Source organism: Chinchilla lanigera, unplaced genomic scaffold, assembly GCF_000276665.1.
Source record: "Chinchilla lanigera isolate Chin_1 unplaced genomic scaffold, ChiLan1.0 scaffold00021, whole genome shotgun sequence".
In the NCBI taxonomy this organism is placed as follows: domain Eukaryota; kingdom Metazoa; phylum Chordata; class Mammalia; order Rodentia; family Chinchillidae; genus Chinchilla; species Chinchilla lanigera.
In genome coordinates, this window is record NW_004955422.1 from 17181591 (window position 1) to 17197576 (window position 15986).

Sequence of the window (15986 nt, forward strand, 5' to 3'; positions counted from 1 at the left end):
TGCTGCAGTGTTGCCAGCACTGGAACAATCTGGACCTCATGGACATCATCTATAATGGAACAATGCTCACTTTGTGCTTCATAGCCCAAAGTGGAGCCACCAAACCTCAAATAATGGCTCTAGATGTGGTTTCCTGGGAAACAGTGAGAATAGACTGATGAAGGAGGCAATGCAAACACTTTGTACAAAAATACCTAGACTGCATGGTACTGCTAACATAGGAGACAGCCTGCTCTGAAACACCACATCTGTGCATTCATCAGCCCACAGACAGATGAAGACATGGAACCCCAGTCTGCTGACTCTGCCACATGGGAAAGCCTAAGACTAGAGAAGATGGTTGCCTCTCCAACTGTCTTCTTGATGACACCACTGTTGCTGTTACCACATTGATTAGAACAGGTTGGGGCTTTTAGCAGTGGGAGCAATACCGCTTGGGAAGGGAAATCTACATCAGTGGTAAGAAGGGAATGGAAATTTGATACAAGACCCAGCTGTTCTGTATCCAGCTGAAACTGTAAACCTGAGAACTAGGCACCTGTACAAGACTGTAAGTCTCATGAAGAGGAGAACCATGACTTGCTTATTGCTGTATCTCCAGTGTCTAGCACAAAATCTGCTTAGTGAAGCACTTAAGACACATGGTCACAGGAGTTTTTAATTTAATGCAGTCCAAATGAAAAACTGCCTTTTTTGTTAGCTCTTTTTTGTGTCTTGTTCAAGGAATGTGGCCATATTTCATTCTGAAAGTTCTTTATAGTTTGCTTTTGCCATTGAGCCTTAATGTGTACTTGTAGTTGTTTTTTGTTTGTTTCTGACTGGTGTTAGGTAAGGATTCAATTTTACTTTTTTCCATATGGGCAATTCATTCTCAAATAACATTTATGTAAAACTATGAATATAGTCCTAGTTGATCTGCTGTATAACTCCTGTCAGCTCTCAAATTGGATGTACTTGTGGGCCTGGTTCCTGCCCCTGGCGTGGTCCCACTTGGTAATTGTAATGATTCATCTGTGGATTTTCCTCACCACTGTATTTAAATGATGATCATATCTGTAGATAAGGACAATGATACATTTTTCTATCTTTATGTTACTTTTCTTTGCCTTGCATTGAGTAGGACCTCCATCACATCACAGTGATGAGTATAAGTACTTGTATTAGCCATTGTTAGCTCACTCCTGGTTGTAATAGAAATACTTCTATAATTCCTAGACCTTACCTAAATAAGATATGTTATAAGCTGTTGACAGATCATTTGTATTAGGGAGGATACATGTTCAGAAAATGCAACAATGACTTTAAACTATAATCATTTCAGGACTAATACGGCAGCTAAGTAGTGTGAGTGTCTAGACTGCTTTGTCAGTCACTATGGCAGCCTCAGTAGGTTTATGTGACCTGAGAAGGCTGTCCTGGCTCCCCTGCTCACATTCACCTTCTAGCAATTGGGGAAGAGAAAAGAAGAAGATGAAGTCATACTCTATTTCTCAAGGCGTAACCAGAAGTTACCATAATCATTTTCATTCACAACCATTGTCCTGAGCCTGGTTATGTGGTCAGGCCAAATGTAGGAAGCTGGAAAACGTAAGCATGGGTTAGGCCAACCACATGGTCAACTAAAATTGCTGTCAGTGTAGAGTAAGAGGAAAGTAGATATTGCAGGAACCACTGGCTTCCCTGCTACCTACCCTCTCCAGGTTAAGGATGTTTCCTTCAAGTCCTAGTTTCCTAAGGAATATGCTATTGTTATTATATTGTAATCACAAAGAACGATGAATTTTATCAAATGCTTTTTAAATGCATTATTGAAATGAACAGACTGTTTTGCCTTTTAATCTTATCATCTAATACTATGAACTTTCCTATGTTAATCTACCCTTGTATGCCAGTGGTTGAACTGATTTGATCCTGCCACACTGATATTTTGTTCTTTAAGATTTTTATCTTTGTTCATGAGACAGACATGTAATTTTCCTTTCTTATATTGTCTTTATGTTTATTTCATTGATGATGTATTCCCTGATAATACACATTAGCTAGGCCTCTTCATCCCCACCAACTTCTCTTTTTTTCCTCTAGTTTCTGAAATAGTTTGAGTAAGAAAGGATTTGTTTGTCAAAAGTTTCATAAGACTTGCTCATAAGCTGGGTGTAGTGGTGTACATCTATAATCCAAGTACTCTGGGAGGCTGAGGCAGGATGATCACAAGTTGGACCCTCAGCCCAGGCAACTTAGCAACTTGGCCAGACCCATCCTTAAAGTAACAAATAAAAAAGAGCTGAGGATGTATGAAGTCTCTGAGTTCAATCTCTAGTACCTCAAAAACAAACAAACAAAACAGAAGAAAAATCTTGCCTATGAAACTATCAGGGCCCAGTGCCTTTTGGGGTTGGAATAGGGAAAGGGATGGACTGTATATTCACTTTCTTGAGTGGCTATTGTTTTCTTTAAGCTTTGTATTTCTTCTTGAGCTTATTTTTTTAAGAGTAGGAAAATTTATTGGGGAACAGGACTAGCTCCTGAGAGAAGGAAGGGTCCCAAATAGGTTGCTCCTTGAGCCCATTTTTATATTTTTAAAAAATCATTCAAGTCTTTAATTTTCAAATATATTAATATATTCTTATATCATTTAAAAACTATTTCTATTCTAAAGTTTGCATCCCTCTAAATTTTCTCATTTTAATTTCCACTGTTATCTGTCTATATATTTTTTTTTTGATCAAGCTCACAAGTGACTAGTCTATTTTGTCCCTTCAAACCACTAGCTTTTTGTTGTACTGATTTTTTTGTGTTTCTTTTTTCTATTTCACAAATTATATTAATTTTTACTCTTTACTATTTTTTTCATCGTGTGTGTGTATGTGTGTGTGTGTGTGTGAAAGGGTACTGAGAATTGAGCCCAGGGCTATCCTGCTGAAATACATGTTCAAACCTCTTTTGATTTTTTATTTTGAGATAGGATCTCACTAACTTCCCCAGAATGGGTTTGAACTTACCATCCTCCTGCCTCAGCCTCCCAGAGTGCTGGGGTTATAAGCAGGTATCACCATGCTTGACGCTATCTTTATTATCTCATTCTCTTATTATGCTAGTGTTTTCATTAACTTCTTATTTGTCTTTTTTAAAAAAATGCACTTCAAGCTATGTACTGCTCTACTGAATCCTATGAGTTATTGTCATTCATTAGAAATATTTTGTAATTTCCATTGTAATGTTCACTACCATATGAGTTACTTAGGTGTATGCTTCAAAGTATTCAAACTTGTATGTGTGCATATATGTGTATTATATTTATATATACTTTAGAAAACATTCCTGTTAATTTTTAAATTTAATTACACTGTGGTCAGATAATGTGATCTATATATCAATTCATTGAAATTAATGAAGATTTCCTTTCTGATCTAATGCTTGATGCACTTGGAAAATATTTACTATTTACTTGAAAATTTATATATTCTTTATTTGTTGGGTGCAGTTATCTATCCACTAGCAAGTTTGTTAATTTTGTATTTAAATCTGCTAAATACTTATTAAAATTTATTTATCAATTTTTTTATAAAATTGTGTTAAAATTTCTCACTTTGAATTGCAAATTTGTCTATTTTTTCCTCATAATTCCATTTTGGTTTGTATATTTTGAAACTATAGAACAAAGGGCATATGAATTCCTGACTTTTATGTCTTTTTGGTAAATTCTCCCATCAGCTGTTAATTACTGTACCTCCATATCTTAATGCCTTTTGCCTTAAATTCTTTTTTTACCCAAAGTTGATGTTGTGACACTGTTTTCTTTGGGTAGTATCAGCAGGCTGTGCTCTGAGCATTCCTTTATTTCTCTTTTGGAATGTGGTAGTTTTTTTTTAGGTGTGTCTCCAAGCTAGATTTTGGTGGATTTTTTAAAAATCAAATCTAATAAGCCACATCTTTTAATAGATATCTTTAATCCATTTGGTTGTTTGTCAGTTGATACATGTAGGACTTACTTGTGCAATTTTTAAAGTTTATATATTTAAGTTTTTTTTCACTCAGATGGCAGCATTCCATATGTCCTGTTCTGCACCTTGACTTTGAAACATAGTACAATGTGTACTACACAAAATTTGCCTTTGTAACCCCTTTTAAGTGTACAATTCAGTGTTATTAAGTACATTGACACTGTTGTGTGGCTACCACCATTGTGCACTTTCAGAACTTTTTCATCATCCCCAGGAGAAACTCTGTACCCATTAATCTTCCCCTCCGCCTCGCCCCAGCCCTTGGAACCACTGTACTACTTTCTGTCGCTGAATCTGCCTGCTCTAGCAACTTCATGGAAAGGAAGGTATACATCATCTGTCCTTCTGTGACTGGCTTATCTCACTTGGCACGATGTTTTTTAAGGTGTCATATGTGTTCGTGTCAGTACTTTGTTCATTTTTTCAGGCTGAACAATATTCCTTCGTATGTATATTGCGCATGTGTAAGTGGGTTTATCCTCCATGAACACTTGGATGGCTTTCACTTTTTGACTACTGTGTGATACTGGTAAAAACTGAGTCTCACTTTCAGTTCTTTGGGGATGTGTCCACAAGTGGGATTTCTTGGTCCTATGGTAATTCCATGTGTAATGTCTTGAGGAACCACAGTAGTTGTACAGTGGTACCTCAGTTCATGAACTTAATTCCATGATTCTGGTCACAAACTAAGTTGGATGAAAACTGAATGTAATAGTTTGAATTTTGACCTTATGGGGAAATTTGATTTGGTTCTTGTTCAGTTAGGTTTGTGACCAGAATCACGGAAAGAATTAAGTTCATGAACCAAAGTACCACTATGTCATTAGTACTCCCACCAAAATGCACAGATCCACTTCATTTTGTATTTTTCTGTTTATTGTTGTTCCTTTCTTCTTTTTGGCCAGTACATATTTTGGAAAATTTGCACTAACAGCAAAGCAGAGAAAGTTGAAAGTGAGATTAGTCAAGAGCCTATCCCAAGAGCAAGAGCACGGAGCAGAGATGATGGAGACCCAAGATAAGGCAGTGAAGGAGAAACCACGCCTTGGGCATGTTTCAAACATATACATGGTGGCTTTTTTTTTCAGTAGTGGGAATTGAACCCAGGGCTTTTCACTGAACTATGTTCCTAGTCCTTTTAGTCTATTTTTTTTTTTTTTAATCTTTTTTGAGGCAGGGTCTCACTATGCAGTTCAGGTTGGTCTTGAACTCACTTTGTAGCCCAGGCTGGCCTCAAACTCACAATGATTCTCCTACCTCAACCTCCCAAGTGCTGGGATTGCAGGCATGCACCACAACACCTGGCTTTTCCTAGTCCTTTTATTTATTTATTTATTCTTTTTCAGTACCGGGAACTGAACTCACGACTTCGCACTTGCCAGGCAGGCACTGTGCGGCTGAGCTAAATCCGCAGCTCCCTTCTTAGTCCTTTTAAAAGCCAAATCTCAGTAAGTTGCCCAGACTGCTTAAATTTGCAATCCTCCTGCCTCAGCTTCCCAGAGTGCTGGAATTATAGGAATGTGCCACCATGCCAGGGTCGCAGTGGGGTTTTGTTCTATCCATCTATTTTTTCACCCATAGGAAGCCCGTGGACTTCAGGAACAGGGAAGACGTCTGTGAGCAAAGATAGTTATGTCCTTGCCTCCTAGGACTCACTATCTAATAAGGGGAGGTACGGTGAATGCAATAATCACATAAATAAAGGTCAGAGTGCAAATGTGGAAGCGTAGCCAGGGAACCGTCACGGGCTCAGTGGGATGGGTACGGTGCTTTGGGATGAAGCGGGCTCTCAGGTGGAAGTGGCCTGGTGTGGCTGCTCAGAGGGTTTCAGGCAGAAGAAGGAGCAGGTACAAGTCCCATGCCAGAGGGGGCGGGTAGACAGTTCTCGGAACAGAGAGGAGACCACTCCCGCTCAAGTAGCATTGCTTACACAGATGCTGCTCAACTTCGGGACAGCTGCATCCCTGTAGGCCATGGCACGTTGGGAAGTGCATTTAAAATCCCTAGCATAGCAAACATCGTATAGCGTTTCTAGTGCACTTTCTGCACATCACTTTGCACTACTGTAAAGTTGAAAGATCATAAACTGAATCCTCATCAGCTGGTTATCATATTTCTAAAATATATTAAATCATCTAAAAGTTCAGTATAAGAGGAATTATTTATTATTAAAGAAATTAAGATGCTGCTAGTGGAGGGCATATTATATAGCCATTATGATGGGATGTAAATCTATTTTTATGGGAAACACGTTTGGTAAGTAATAAAGCCAGCTGCTATGTTGATTTCTTATATAGATAAGTGATAAAAGCCCACTGAGACAGGATGAAAAGATGATCTGTTTTTGTTTATGTGTAATATGTAACCAAACACACATATAGACTTGTTTCAGTCTGTACAGTTTTACAGAGAAAGACTGAAATATATTTACATGATCATCTCCAGGGAATGAAATTCTTTACCTTTGTTTTTTCTTTTTTATCTTTTTTCTTTTTTTGTTACCAGGAATCGATCTCAGGACCTTGCGCTTGCCAGGAAGGCACTTGTGCCACTGAGCTAGATGCCGCTGAGCCTAGGGAGTGAAATTCTGAGTGATTCTAACTTCTTTCTTCTTGCTTAGTTATATTTTAAAAATTTTCTATATTTTACTGTGTCAAGAATGAAATTAATAAACGACTGAGCCAGAATCAGGGGCCTCGGTGGCAAAGAACAGTGGCCAAGCTGACTCAGGGCTGTGCTCGCGGTGGGTCGGGAAGTGCAGTGCGTGAAGGCGGAGACCAAGGGGGCTGCACCCCAGGGCTGAGAGGGTGGCTCTGGGATCTGCGGTGTCCATGCTGCCCAAAGCGGAAGGGTTTTCAGGTTCCAGCAGGAAGGTGGCCGGCTGCCTGCAAGGGTCTGTGAAGGAAAGGAAGGTCCAATGCCAACCTGAGTGCCTGGGAGAGGAGAAATGCAAAGGGCAGATGTGGGCACCTACCCGGGCGTGGTGCTGGAGAAGTTCTTTGTGACAGGGTTTTAGAGTCGGAAGTGTGGGAAAGAGCAGTTTAGGTGAAAATGGTTTAAAAATCTTCAACAAAAAGTGAAAAGTAGAATGGCGAGAGTTAGTAGAACCACACACAGAATTAGAGCAAGAAGCGTGCCTTGCCTGGATCTTGGTGAGTAAGAGTGTAGATCGCCAGGTGTACTCAGTGCTTGGAAAACATTATTTTACTGTCTTCCATTATTTCTAACAAGTCGGTGTCTGTCTTTGTATTGTATCTTTTCTCTCTGATGCTCAAGGTTTTCTTTTTGCCTTTGGATTTTCTTTTTGGGGGTCATTAGTTGTCTCAAGTCTGAGGATGCATAGCTTTCATCACTTCTGGAAAACTCGTTTCTCTCTTCCCTCCCTCCAAAGGTGCCTCCCTCTCCTCTGAAATGTTTCCAGCACAGATCAGCCTTCCAATCAGAGACCATTTCCCTACCCTCACTTCTTTTCTCTCCACCCACCCCCCACCCAGTGCTGGGGATCAAATTCAGGGCCTTGCGCATGGGAGGGAAGCACTCTACCACTTAGATACATCCCCACAAGCTTATGCATTTTTATATTTTTTTAGACAGGTTCTTGCTAAGTTGCTCAGGTTGGCCTTGAACTTGCAATCTTCCTGCCTCTGCCTGCCAAGGAGCTGGGGTTACAGACATGACCCATCATACCTTGACTCACCTTCTTTTTGTGTGTGTGTGTGTGTGTGTGTTCCTACAGACTGAACCCAGGGCCTTTGCACTAAGCTACATCCCCACCCTTTAAATTTTTTTTCTAAGTTTTGAGACAGGGTCTGGCTAAGTCACTTAAATTTCCATGCTGGGCCTGAATTTGCAATCCTGCCTTGGCCTCTCAGAGTACTGGGATTACATATTTTTAATCTCTTTACTTTTTGTGCTTCATCTCAATCTAGTTTTTTCTTCTTCTCTTATTTTTATCTAAATTACCAATATACCTAAAGAACCAAATTGTTGTATTAGACAGTGGCCAAAAATAACAGTAGTTCTCTGATAATGGTTCCTTATTCCTTGTCTGCAGGAACTTTGAGCTGTCTTAACTGATCCTTTAACATTTGCTTCAATCAGTCTAATGAACAGGACCGAATCACTGCTTCTCCACTTCCAGTTTTAGTGCAATCACTGTGTGCCATGGGAGGTGTGGATCTAGCTGGGTCTCCTCTCCTCACTAAGGCGCAAACGTCTCCCAACGTTGCCCAAACCCAGACAGCAGATGTACTGGGTTAGATCATTTCTACGCGTGCATATTTTATGACTGTGAAAACTCCAGTCCTTGCTGAGACTTGACTTTCCTTCCCAGTACTTCACCTTTTCCTCTGGTCAGCACTTAGCCCTCAGTTTGCTGTGGATTCAGCACTACTTACCCCTCTGGTCATGTGACTGTGTCCACTGCAGGCTGCAGTGTTTGGAGGAAGGCTTTGCAGAGTGTCGCTCCCGGCTCAGGAGTGGTGGCTACCATCCTGGACTGTCCCTCTACTGTCACACTAGGGGCCCGAGTGCTTCTCTTTCGTGTTTGGTTCCCTGTCTTCTGGGTCCCACGTCTTCTTCATGTGATTCAAGCCATGGTTCCAGTTTTCAGGGTTTTTCATATTCTAGAATATCTTTTTTTGCTCTGTTTTCTTAAACATCATTTTCTCATGTGGTGCATTCAATAACTTTTCTTAATCACCTTAAGGCCATGGGTCCCACTCCCTCCTGGTTTTCTTTCTGCAGTATTGGCTTCTGTAGCCTCTCTGCCACATGGGGAGGTTCCTCACATGTCCGCTGATCTCCCAGGTCGGTCTGCTTGTGGTAAGAAGCGTGAGCTGACTGGGTGACCCCCTGCACCCTAATGGAGCTATTCTCTGAGGCCTTATCTAGGGCAAGGTGACCACACCCCACCTTTTGCAGGATCTCTGTCAGCCTGCCTAGATCTTTTCTCTTCTGCCAGGTAGAGTGCTCCAAAAGGCTTTTTCCACTCCCTGCTAGAATTCTAGGAGCTGAGTAGGAAAAGAAAGACACACCCTAGTTCTCGGTAGTTTTATCCTGAGGGTGATTTAGTCTTTTGTCACAGTGATGGGGCAGCCTCCAGAACTGGGAAACAGGAAGGGGCCCCTGGGACTCAAGGCCTACTGGAAGGAATGGCAATCCCTGCTTGTTTGGCCCTCTCCCCCTCCTCCATCTGGAAGGGCCTGGGCCACCACCTCCCAGGTCTCCAGGAGCCACTTCTCAGTTCTTCCTATGGATGTGGAATCCTTGGTCCCACTCCCTGCTTTCTATCTTGGAACCTCCTGCCACTGTCTCTTTCCCTGGTCTCTACCCTGCACCTGGCAGGGCTCAGGAGAAGCCTGCCTGTTTCTCCTTGTCCCCAGAGAGAGATGTCACCATTCTCACCTCCGGGGAGCAGGTTTGTTTGCCCCCTGGGAGGTTGTCTTGCAGGAATCCTCATTTAGGTGGGGGTCTCTGGGCTAACTGGTACCTTTTGTAGCCCTTGTCTCCTGTCCTTTGCATGAGCAGCCTGTGGGAGCCCAAACTCCAGGGACAGCAGATGTCTCAGGACAATCCTTAGTTGCTATAGACGTACCTCTCTGGATTCACAATTCTTGTCAGTTTGGCCTCTGATTATCTCCTTTACTCTTGATGGCTTCACATACACTTAAAAGTATTCTCTAACAATACAAAAATAATGGATAAAGAATTGTGTTTGGGCTTCTAATACAGGGGGCTTCTGCAGATATCTGGTCTACCCTGCTCATGCAGCCTTGAGGCAGCACATCTACTATGTGTGGCCTCTGATGCTGGCAGGTTAAGCTCCCTGATTTCCATTTTTCAACTTGCAGTGCTGACAGGTAACAACCTATGGTAGATAACATGAGAGTTGGTGGCAGAACTAACATGGAAAACTGAGGTGTCACAAACAGAAGCTGCAGAGTGGTCCCCAGGTTCCCAGCACCTCTTCAGGGTGTAGGATCGGAGGAGTCTGGCTCGGGTGCCACTTGCCCACAGGGAGAGAATGTAAGCGTAGGCCCGTGGGAGCCTCTGGGCACAGCGCAATTGGGCATCTGAAGCAGCTCATGGCTATGAACAGAGGGAAGCCATCAGAGGTGGCTCCTCATGGCCGTGCGCAGCTATCATAGGGTGCCCTAGACATTCTCCCTGGGGTCTTCTCACTAAGTTCTGTGCAGGACTGAAATGCAGGCTGCATGAAGGACCCTCTCAGTACAACAGGGAAGCGTCATAGCAGGTGTTTATGCACCTATTTTTTCTACCATTCACTTCATTTCCTCTGCTCATGGACTTGAAAGTAAGCTGAAGCCTAGGCCGGGTCTCTCTCATTGTTTTTCACTCATGGTCGAGTTCCGATCAAGAGGGGAGCAGCCTTCAGTGATTGGATGGATTGGGAAGATTGGTGGCACAGTGGCGCAGGGCATCTGGGGGCTGGAGACGGTTGACAGCAATGAACAACTTCCAAGAAATTGTCTTACTTTGTAAGACCATATGTCACCAAACCCACGCTTTAATAACTAGTCTCCCTTTCTCCGGTGTTAGTCACTTTAGAACGTCATCCAGCTGATGTAGTCAGAGTCCCCTGAACCAAAGTCATCCCAGCTGAGGCCCAGTGGCCGCCCTTTTGCTGCACACCTGCCTTTCTCATCACTGCTTGGTGGTGCCACCGGCACTTCAGGCTCACGCTGTGCTTTTCTTCCCAGGTACTGTGATTGCTTCGCCAGCGGGGACTTTTGCAGCAACTGCAATTGTAATAACTGTTGCAACAATTTACATCACGAAATCGAACGGTTTAATGCTATTAAGGTAATAAATTTTAAAAGCATTTAAAAGCATTTGAGATGTTCACAGGACGATCTCCAGAGATTCCTAACTTCAGTACTGGAAAAACCCAAAGTGTGAAGAATATATGTGCACAGTGTCACTATGCCTGTGGTGGGGGTGCTGCCAATGACAGCGGCAGGCAGAGGAAGACTCTCCACCTTCCCCATGAGGGATGGTTTCGGGGTACAGGAACACCAGGAAGCTGCTGCTTCTAGCAGGTCCACCTGGTTTGGGTTTGGGGGTTAGAAATTTGGGGCATGTTGTGCAGCAGGTGAGCTTGAGTTGGAAGAGTATAGTCTGAAAAGAGGCAGGCAGCTCTCTGTGAAGAGGACCAGGGAGGACACAGAGCCCTCATGTAACTTGAAGTTTTCTATCCCGGCTTCCAGGAGGAAGGAGGAATCCAGGCTTTCCTGAGGAGGGCAGAATGCCACCTCCGATGGCCCCGAAGGCCGCTCTGCTGCTGGCTAAATGCAGGAGCCAGTGGTTTTTGACCCTTTCCATAGGCACACAGATAATCAGGGAGGGGAGGCACAATTAGGCTGGGCTGTCAACCTCCAGAGAGACACTTCCTGAGGCTCTGATTTACAAAGGAAAGACAGGCCATCAGCTATAGCCTGGAGACCACCCTATGCAAATGGAACAAAATGACCCTGTGTCATGGTTGACCTGTTCATTCTTTTATAAAATAATTTCCCTTTGAATTATTATGGATAAAGCACTTAGAAATATCTTACTAATTTTGATATGACTAGATCCATGGAACAGAAGAAAATTATGACACATCTAAACTTTTAGTCACATTTTATTAGAGACAAAGGGTATTATCTGCAATTAAAAGTAGAAAAATTTTTATTATAAAAGTTGGAATTCTGTTGTGTTGCTAGTAGTAATATAAATTGGTACAAGCCCTTTGGGGAATGGTTTGACAATAGCTACTACAGCTAAGCCCTGCATATACTGTGCCCCAGCAATTTCTTTTCTAAAAATACAGTCAGGGGCAGTAATGTCCACAAACGATTTGCACAAGAGTGTTCACAGCAACTTTATTAGAAATAGCCAAAACCAGCCACGAGCCCACCAATGGACGAGACCATTGATACAATGGCAGGTTTGTGGTCCGATGGAAAATTACATGTCAGCGGAAAGGAAAGAAGCACAGCTAAGCGCAGCGGCACAAACGACAGTCACAGACACTGCCGAGGAAAGAAGCAGGACCCATGAGGCTGCACTGTGGGGTTCCACGCACATGAAGTCCCAGCAGGGCGGAGGTAGAGCTGTCAGAGTCTGAGCAGTGGCTCCCTTGGGGGCTCATGATGGAGAGAAGCCACAGAGGAGCCCCTAGCTAGCCCTGGGGGTGGTGCCCAGGCACAAGCCCGTCACACTGTACCTACAGGTGCAGGCGGCGCCGTAGTAACACCTGTGGGTAAAGCCACCTGCCGCAGACCAGTGCCACACGGTGGGGCAGTGGAGTATGGTGGCCTTGGGGCCGGACACACAGATCTGGCTGCTAAGTAACTTCAGGAGGGAGGGAGACAGGACCTCCAGTGTGATTCTGTGATGTCTGAATTATTACGAGGAGGACAAATCACTTTTAAAAAAAAATGTACATAATTGCATGTATAGATAGACATAGGACAGGTAGATTAAGAAGTAAAAGCAAATCAGGACTGAAGGTCATGTGCCTCGTGTAGGAAAGGCATGGCCAGGGTGAGACCTGGCCTCTGGAGTCCGCCTGAAGATTTAGACTCAAGAGTCCACTGCTTGCCGTCTATAATTTAGCCTCTCGTGCCTCAGTTTCTTTATCTAGAAGGTGGTAATAACGGTAGCAGGTTTAGGTCCCATGGTTGGTGAGGGGTTTTTTTTTTTCTTGGTACCAAGGATCAAACTTAGAACCTTGCGCTTGCCAGGCAGGCGCTGTGCCACTGAGCTACATCCCCGGCCCCTGCTGAGGGGATTACATGAGGAAAAAAGGTAAACATCACATGGAAAGATGTCTGAGATGTGGTTCATTCAATTGTGTTCCCACGGTGTGAGCTGTCAGCATAGCACCATGGCCTCAGCTGTCTCAGAGGACTGGGGATCCAGCTCAGTAGAGCACTTGCCTAGCATGTATAAGGCCCTGGGTTCCACCCCCAGGACCCCTCACTCCCCCAAAATCAGTTATCTTAGGAAAAGAGGCAGGAAATGGCTGGAAGGGAGTCTAGGGTCTATCCACATGGAAACAGTGATTTTCTTTCCATCTTTATTGTCCATTAATTGTCTATAATAAATGTGTGTGACTTTGAAATGCAGAGAAAAATCCCAATCTAAAGAGACCATGGCTGTAGCACACTTCTTTGTGGAGACCAAAAGGTGACCAGGAGCCAGGTGGAACTCAGCCACCTGCTCCTGGTCGCAGTGGACTCCCTACTCCCTGCACTTCTCTTAGAAGCCACCAGTGGCCTCTACTGAAAGGCCTGTCACTAAGCATTGGTTCTTTTTTTCTTTTTTTTGGTACCGGGAATCGACCTCACAACCTTGTACTTCCAGGCAGGTGCTGTGCTGCTGAGCTATATCCCTGGCCTCTTAAGCATCAGTTCTGAGTCACAAAGCATATTCTTTGTTTTGGGGGGGTTTGTTTGTTTTTGTGGTATGGGGGGTTGAACCCAGGGCTATGTCTCTAGCTCCTTTTTTTTTTTGAATCAGGAATCTAACTCAGAACCTTGTGCTTGCCAGGCAGGCTCCATGCTGCTGAGCTATACCCCCAGCCCCTCTACCTCTTTTTTTCATTTTGAGACAGGGTCTCACTAAGTCACTAAGTTGCCCAGGCTTGGCTTAAACTTGCCTTCCTCCTGCCTCAGACTCCCAGAGTGTGGGAATAGAGGCGTGCACCACCATGCTCAGCATAAAGCACATTCTTTATGGAGCTTCCATTTTCTATCGTAGGCATGTCTTGACAGAAACCCAGAAGCTTTTCAACCAAAAATTGGGAAAGGCAGACTGGGAGATGTTAAGCCTCGTCATAACAAAGGCTGCAACTGCAAGCGGTCCGGCTGCCTGAAGAATTACTGCGAGTGCTATGAGGTCAGTGGCTAATTTCCTAGCATTGGCATGTGAGAAGCAAACAACAAACATTTTTCCCAAGTCAATTCTGTGGTTAAAAAAGAGAAAGTCACCCTTGTGGTTTAAAAAGAGAAATACAATGCCCTATTCCCAGGGTCTCTAAAAGGGCTCCCATATCAATCTGAGTTAATTTCTCAGATGCCAGTGAGCTTTATGAATCAAATCACATGTAACAGGTACTGTCCTGAGCCCCACCCTGGGCATCCACCACAGATGCCCACCGCTGAGGCTGTGCCTCTCTCTAGCTTGGGTCCGTGCGGCGGGCCGACTCTGTGACCACCAGTTTGGCGGCTCCTGGAGGGAGACTGTGCCTCTTTTCCCGGAGCAGAGCTAGGATGCTCCTGATTGGAGTCTTGGGGAGCCCAGGTGTCCATTCCTGGGGAGCTTTGCCCAGAGGTGGCCCTTCCTTGGCTCACAGTTCCCTCAGAGACCAGAAATGACAGTAAGCTCACAGACTTTTCCTGGATGGAACGTTTTTCTTCAAGATTTCATGGGATAGACTAACTGACCTTCCCTTTTAGTTCTGGCCTCTTTTCCTGCCTTTCCTACCCATGTGTTGAGGGAAGGAAGAGAAAGGGAGGGAACTGCAGTCCCCAGAGGAGGCTGTGAGAGAAACGTCCTCACAAACCTCTCTGCTTGTCTGAGGTCTCCAGGACTTGTAGGTTCCATTTTAAATGGTTGTCATCAGAGGGTAGGTTTAGGCTAATCTTTCTGGTTCTGGAAATACACACTGAGAGATCTGAGCAGGCAGACCTTCCAACGCCACTGAGGTGGAGGGCCCGGCAATACTAGACTCCAAGTGTATGCCTGGGAGAGGAACGGTCTCCTGAAAACTCCCAACCACAGGGTGTCCTGCATGTGTCCCCACTGCACTGGAGTGTCATGGCCATGAGGCTTGCTTCAAACTGAGAGGCTGCTGCAGCAGTTGGCTAGTTCCCCACCTTCACCCACTCGAGGCTCACCTTACACCCTGCCTTTGCTGTCAGCAAGGGGTGTGAACGTACCACCTCTTTTCACACTGACACCGTTTACTTCTCTTGGCATCTGCTTCTGTCTTTCCATAAGAAAATCATATGCTGGGTGTGGTAGTGCATGCCTGTAACTGCAGCACTCAGGAGGATGAGGCAGGAGGATCGCTGTGAATTTGGGCCAGCCTGGGCTACGTAAGTGAGTTCAACTACATAGTGAGACCCTGTGTCAAAAAGAAAGAAAAGAAAAGAAAAGAAGAGAAAGAAAGAAAGAAAGAAAGATAGAAAGAAAGAAAGAAAGAAAGAAAGAAAGAAAGAAAGAAAAAGAAAAAGAAAAAGAAAAAGAAAAAGAAAAAGAAAGTCCCAGGCTGCACATGTATACATAACTTAAGATCTCAATGGAAGTTGTCACTTTCAATGGCTTATAGGGCAACCTAATTTTATTGAAGTATTTTATGTTCCCAGGCCAAAATTATGTGCTCTTCTATATGCAAGTGCATTGGTTGCAAAAACTATGAAGAAAGCCCAGAACGAAAAACACTGATGAACATGTCAAAATCTATGGAAACCGGAGAATTTGAAGGCAGCCATCATTTGTCTCCAATGAAAATTTCACAGCTATCAAAATTTAGAAAAGATAGGTAGGTACTCTGATCTCACAGAGGTCCATAGAGTCCATAGCGCTTATGAGAGGAGTGCTAAAAGCAATTCTCACAATGGAAGCGGGGGCAGGAGGAAGGGAAGCCGTTCTTCAGCACGATCAGACACCGGGCTCCTTAGGGGCGCCGCTGCAGGACCGGCTGTGCCCTGCTCGTCCTAGCTTGGCCTCTCTTTGCCTGAGATACCCGTCTTGTACAAGACAAAAGGGCCCAGCCAGCGCCAGCAACTGAGCCTGCCAAGCTCCTGTGCTACCCGAGTCAGCGCCCCACCGACACACACCGAGGCCAGGCTGCACGGGCAAAGGACAGGCCCGTGCTCCCCTTTCAAGCAGGGATTATGAATGCCAGAGTTTTGGCCATTTTCTCATTTAATGTTTTTCTTTTTTCGTTTTTTTTTTTTTTTTTTTTTTTTT

The 15986-nt window shown here is 44.0% G+C and overlaps 1 protein-coding gene across 2 annotated transcripts in view; it reads left to right on the forward strand.

The window, feature by feature from the left end:
* The window catches only part of Mtl5 (metallothionein-like 5, testis-specific (tesmin)), a 38254-nt gene that overhangs the window by 20195 nt on the left and 2073 nt on the right, over positions 1–15986 (forward strand). For both annotated transcript variants that reach the window (XM_005384266.2, XM_005384267.2), the window contains 3 exons: positions 10724–10826; positions 13770–13907; positions 15380–15555. In XM_005384266.2, coding sequence (XP_005384323.1) covers positions 10724–10826; positions 13770–13907; positions 15380–15555 — 417 coding nt within the window. The remainder of the gene's footprint in view (positions 1–10723; positions 10827–13769; positions 13908–15379; positions 15556–15986) is intronic.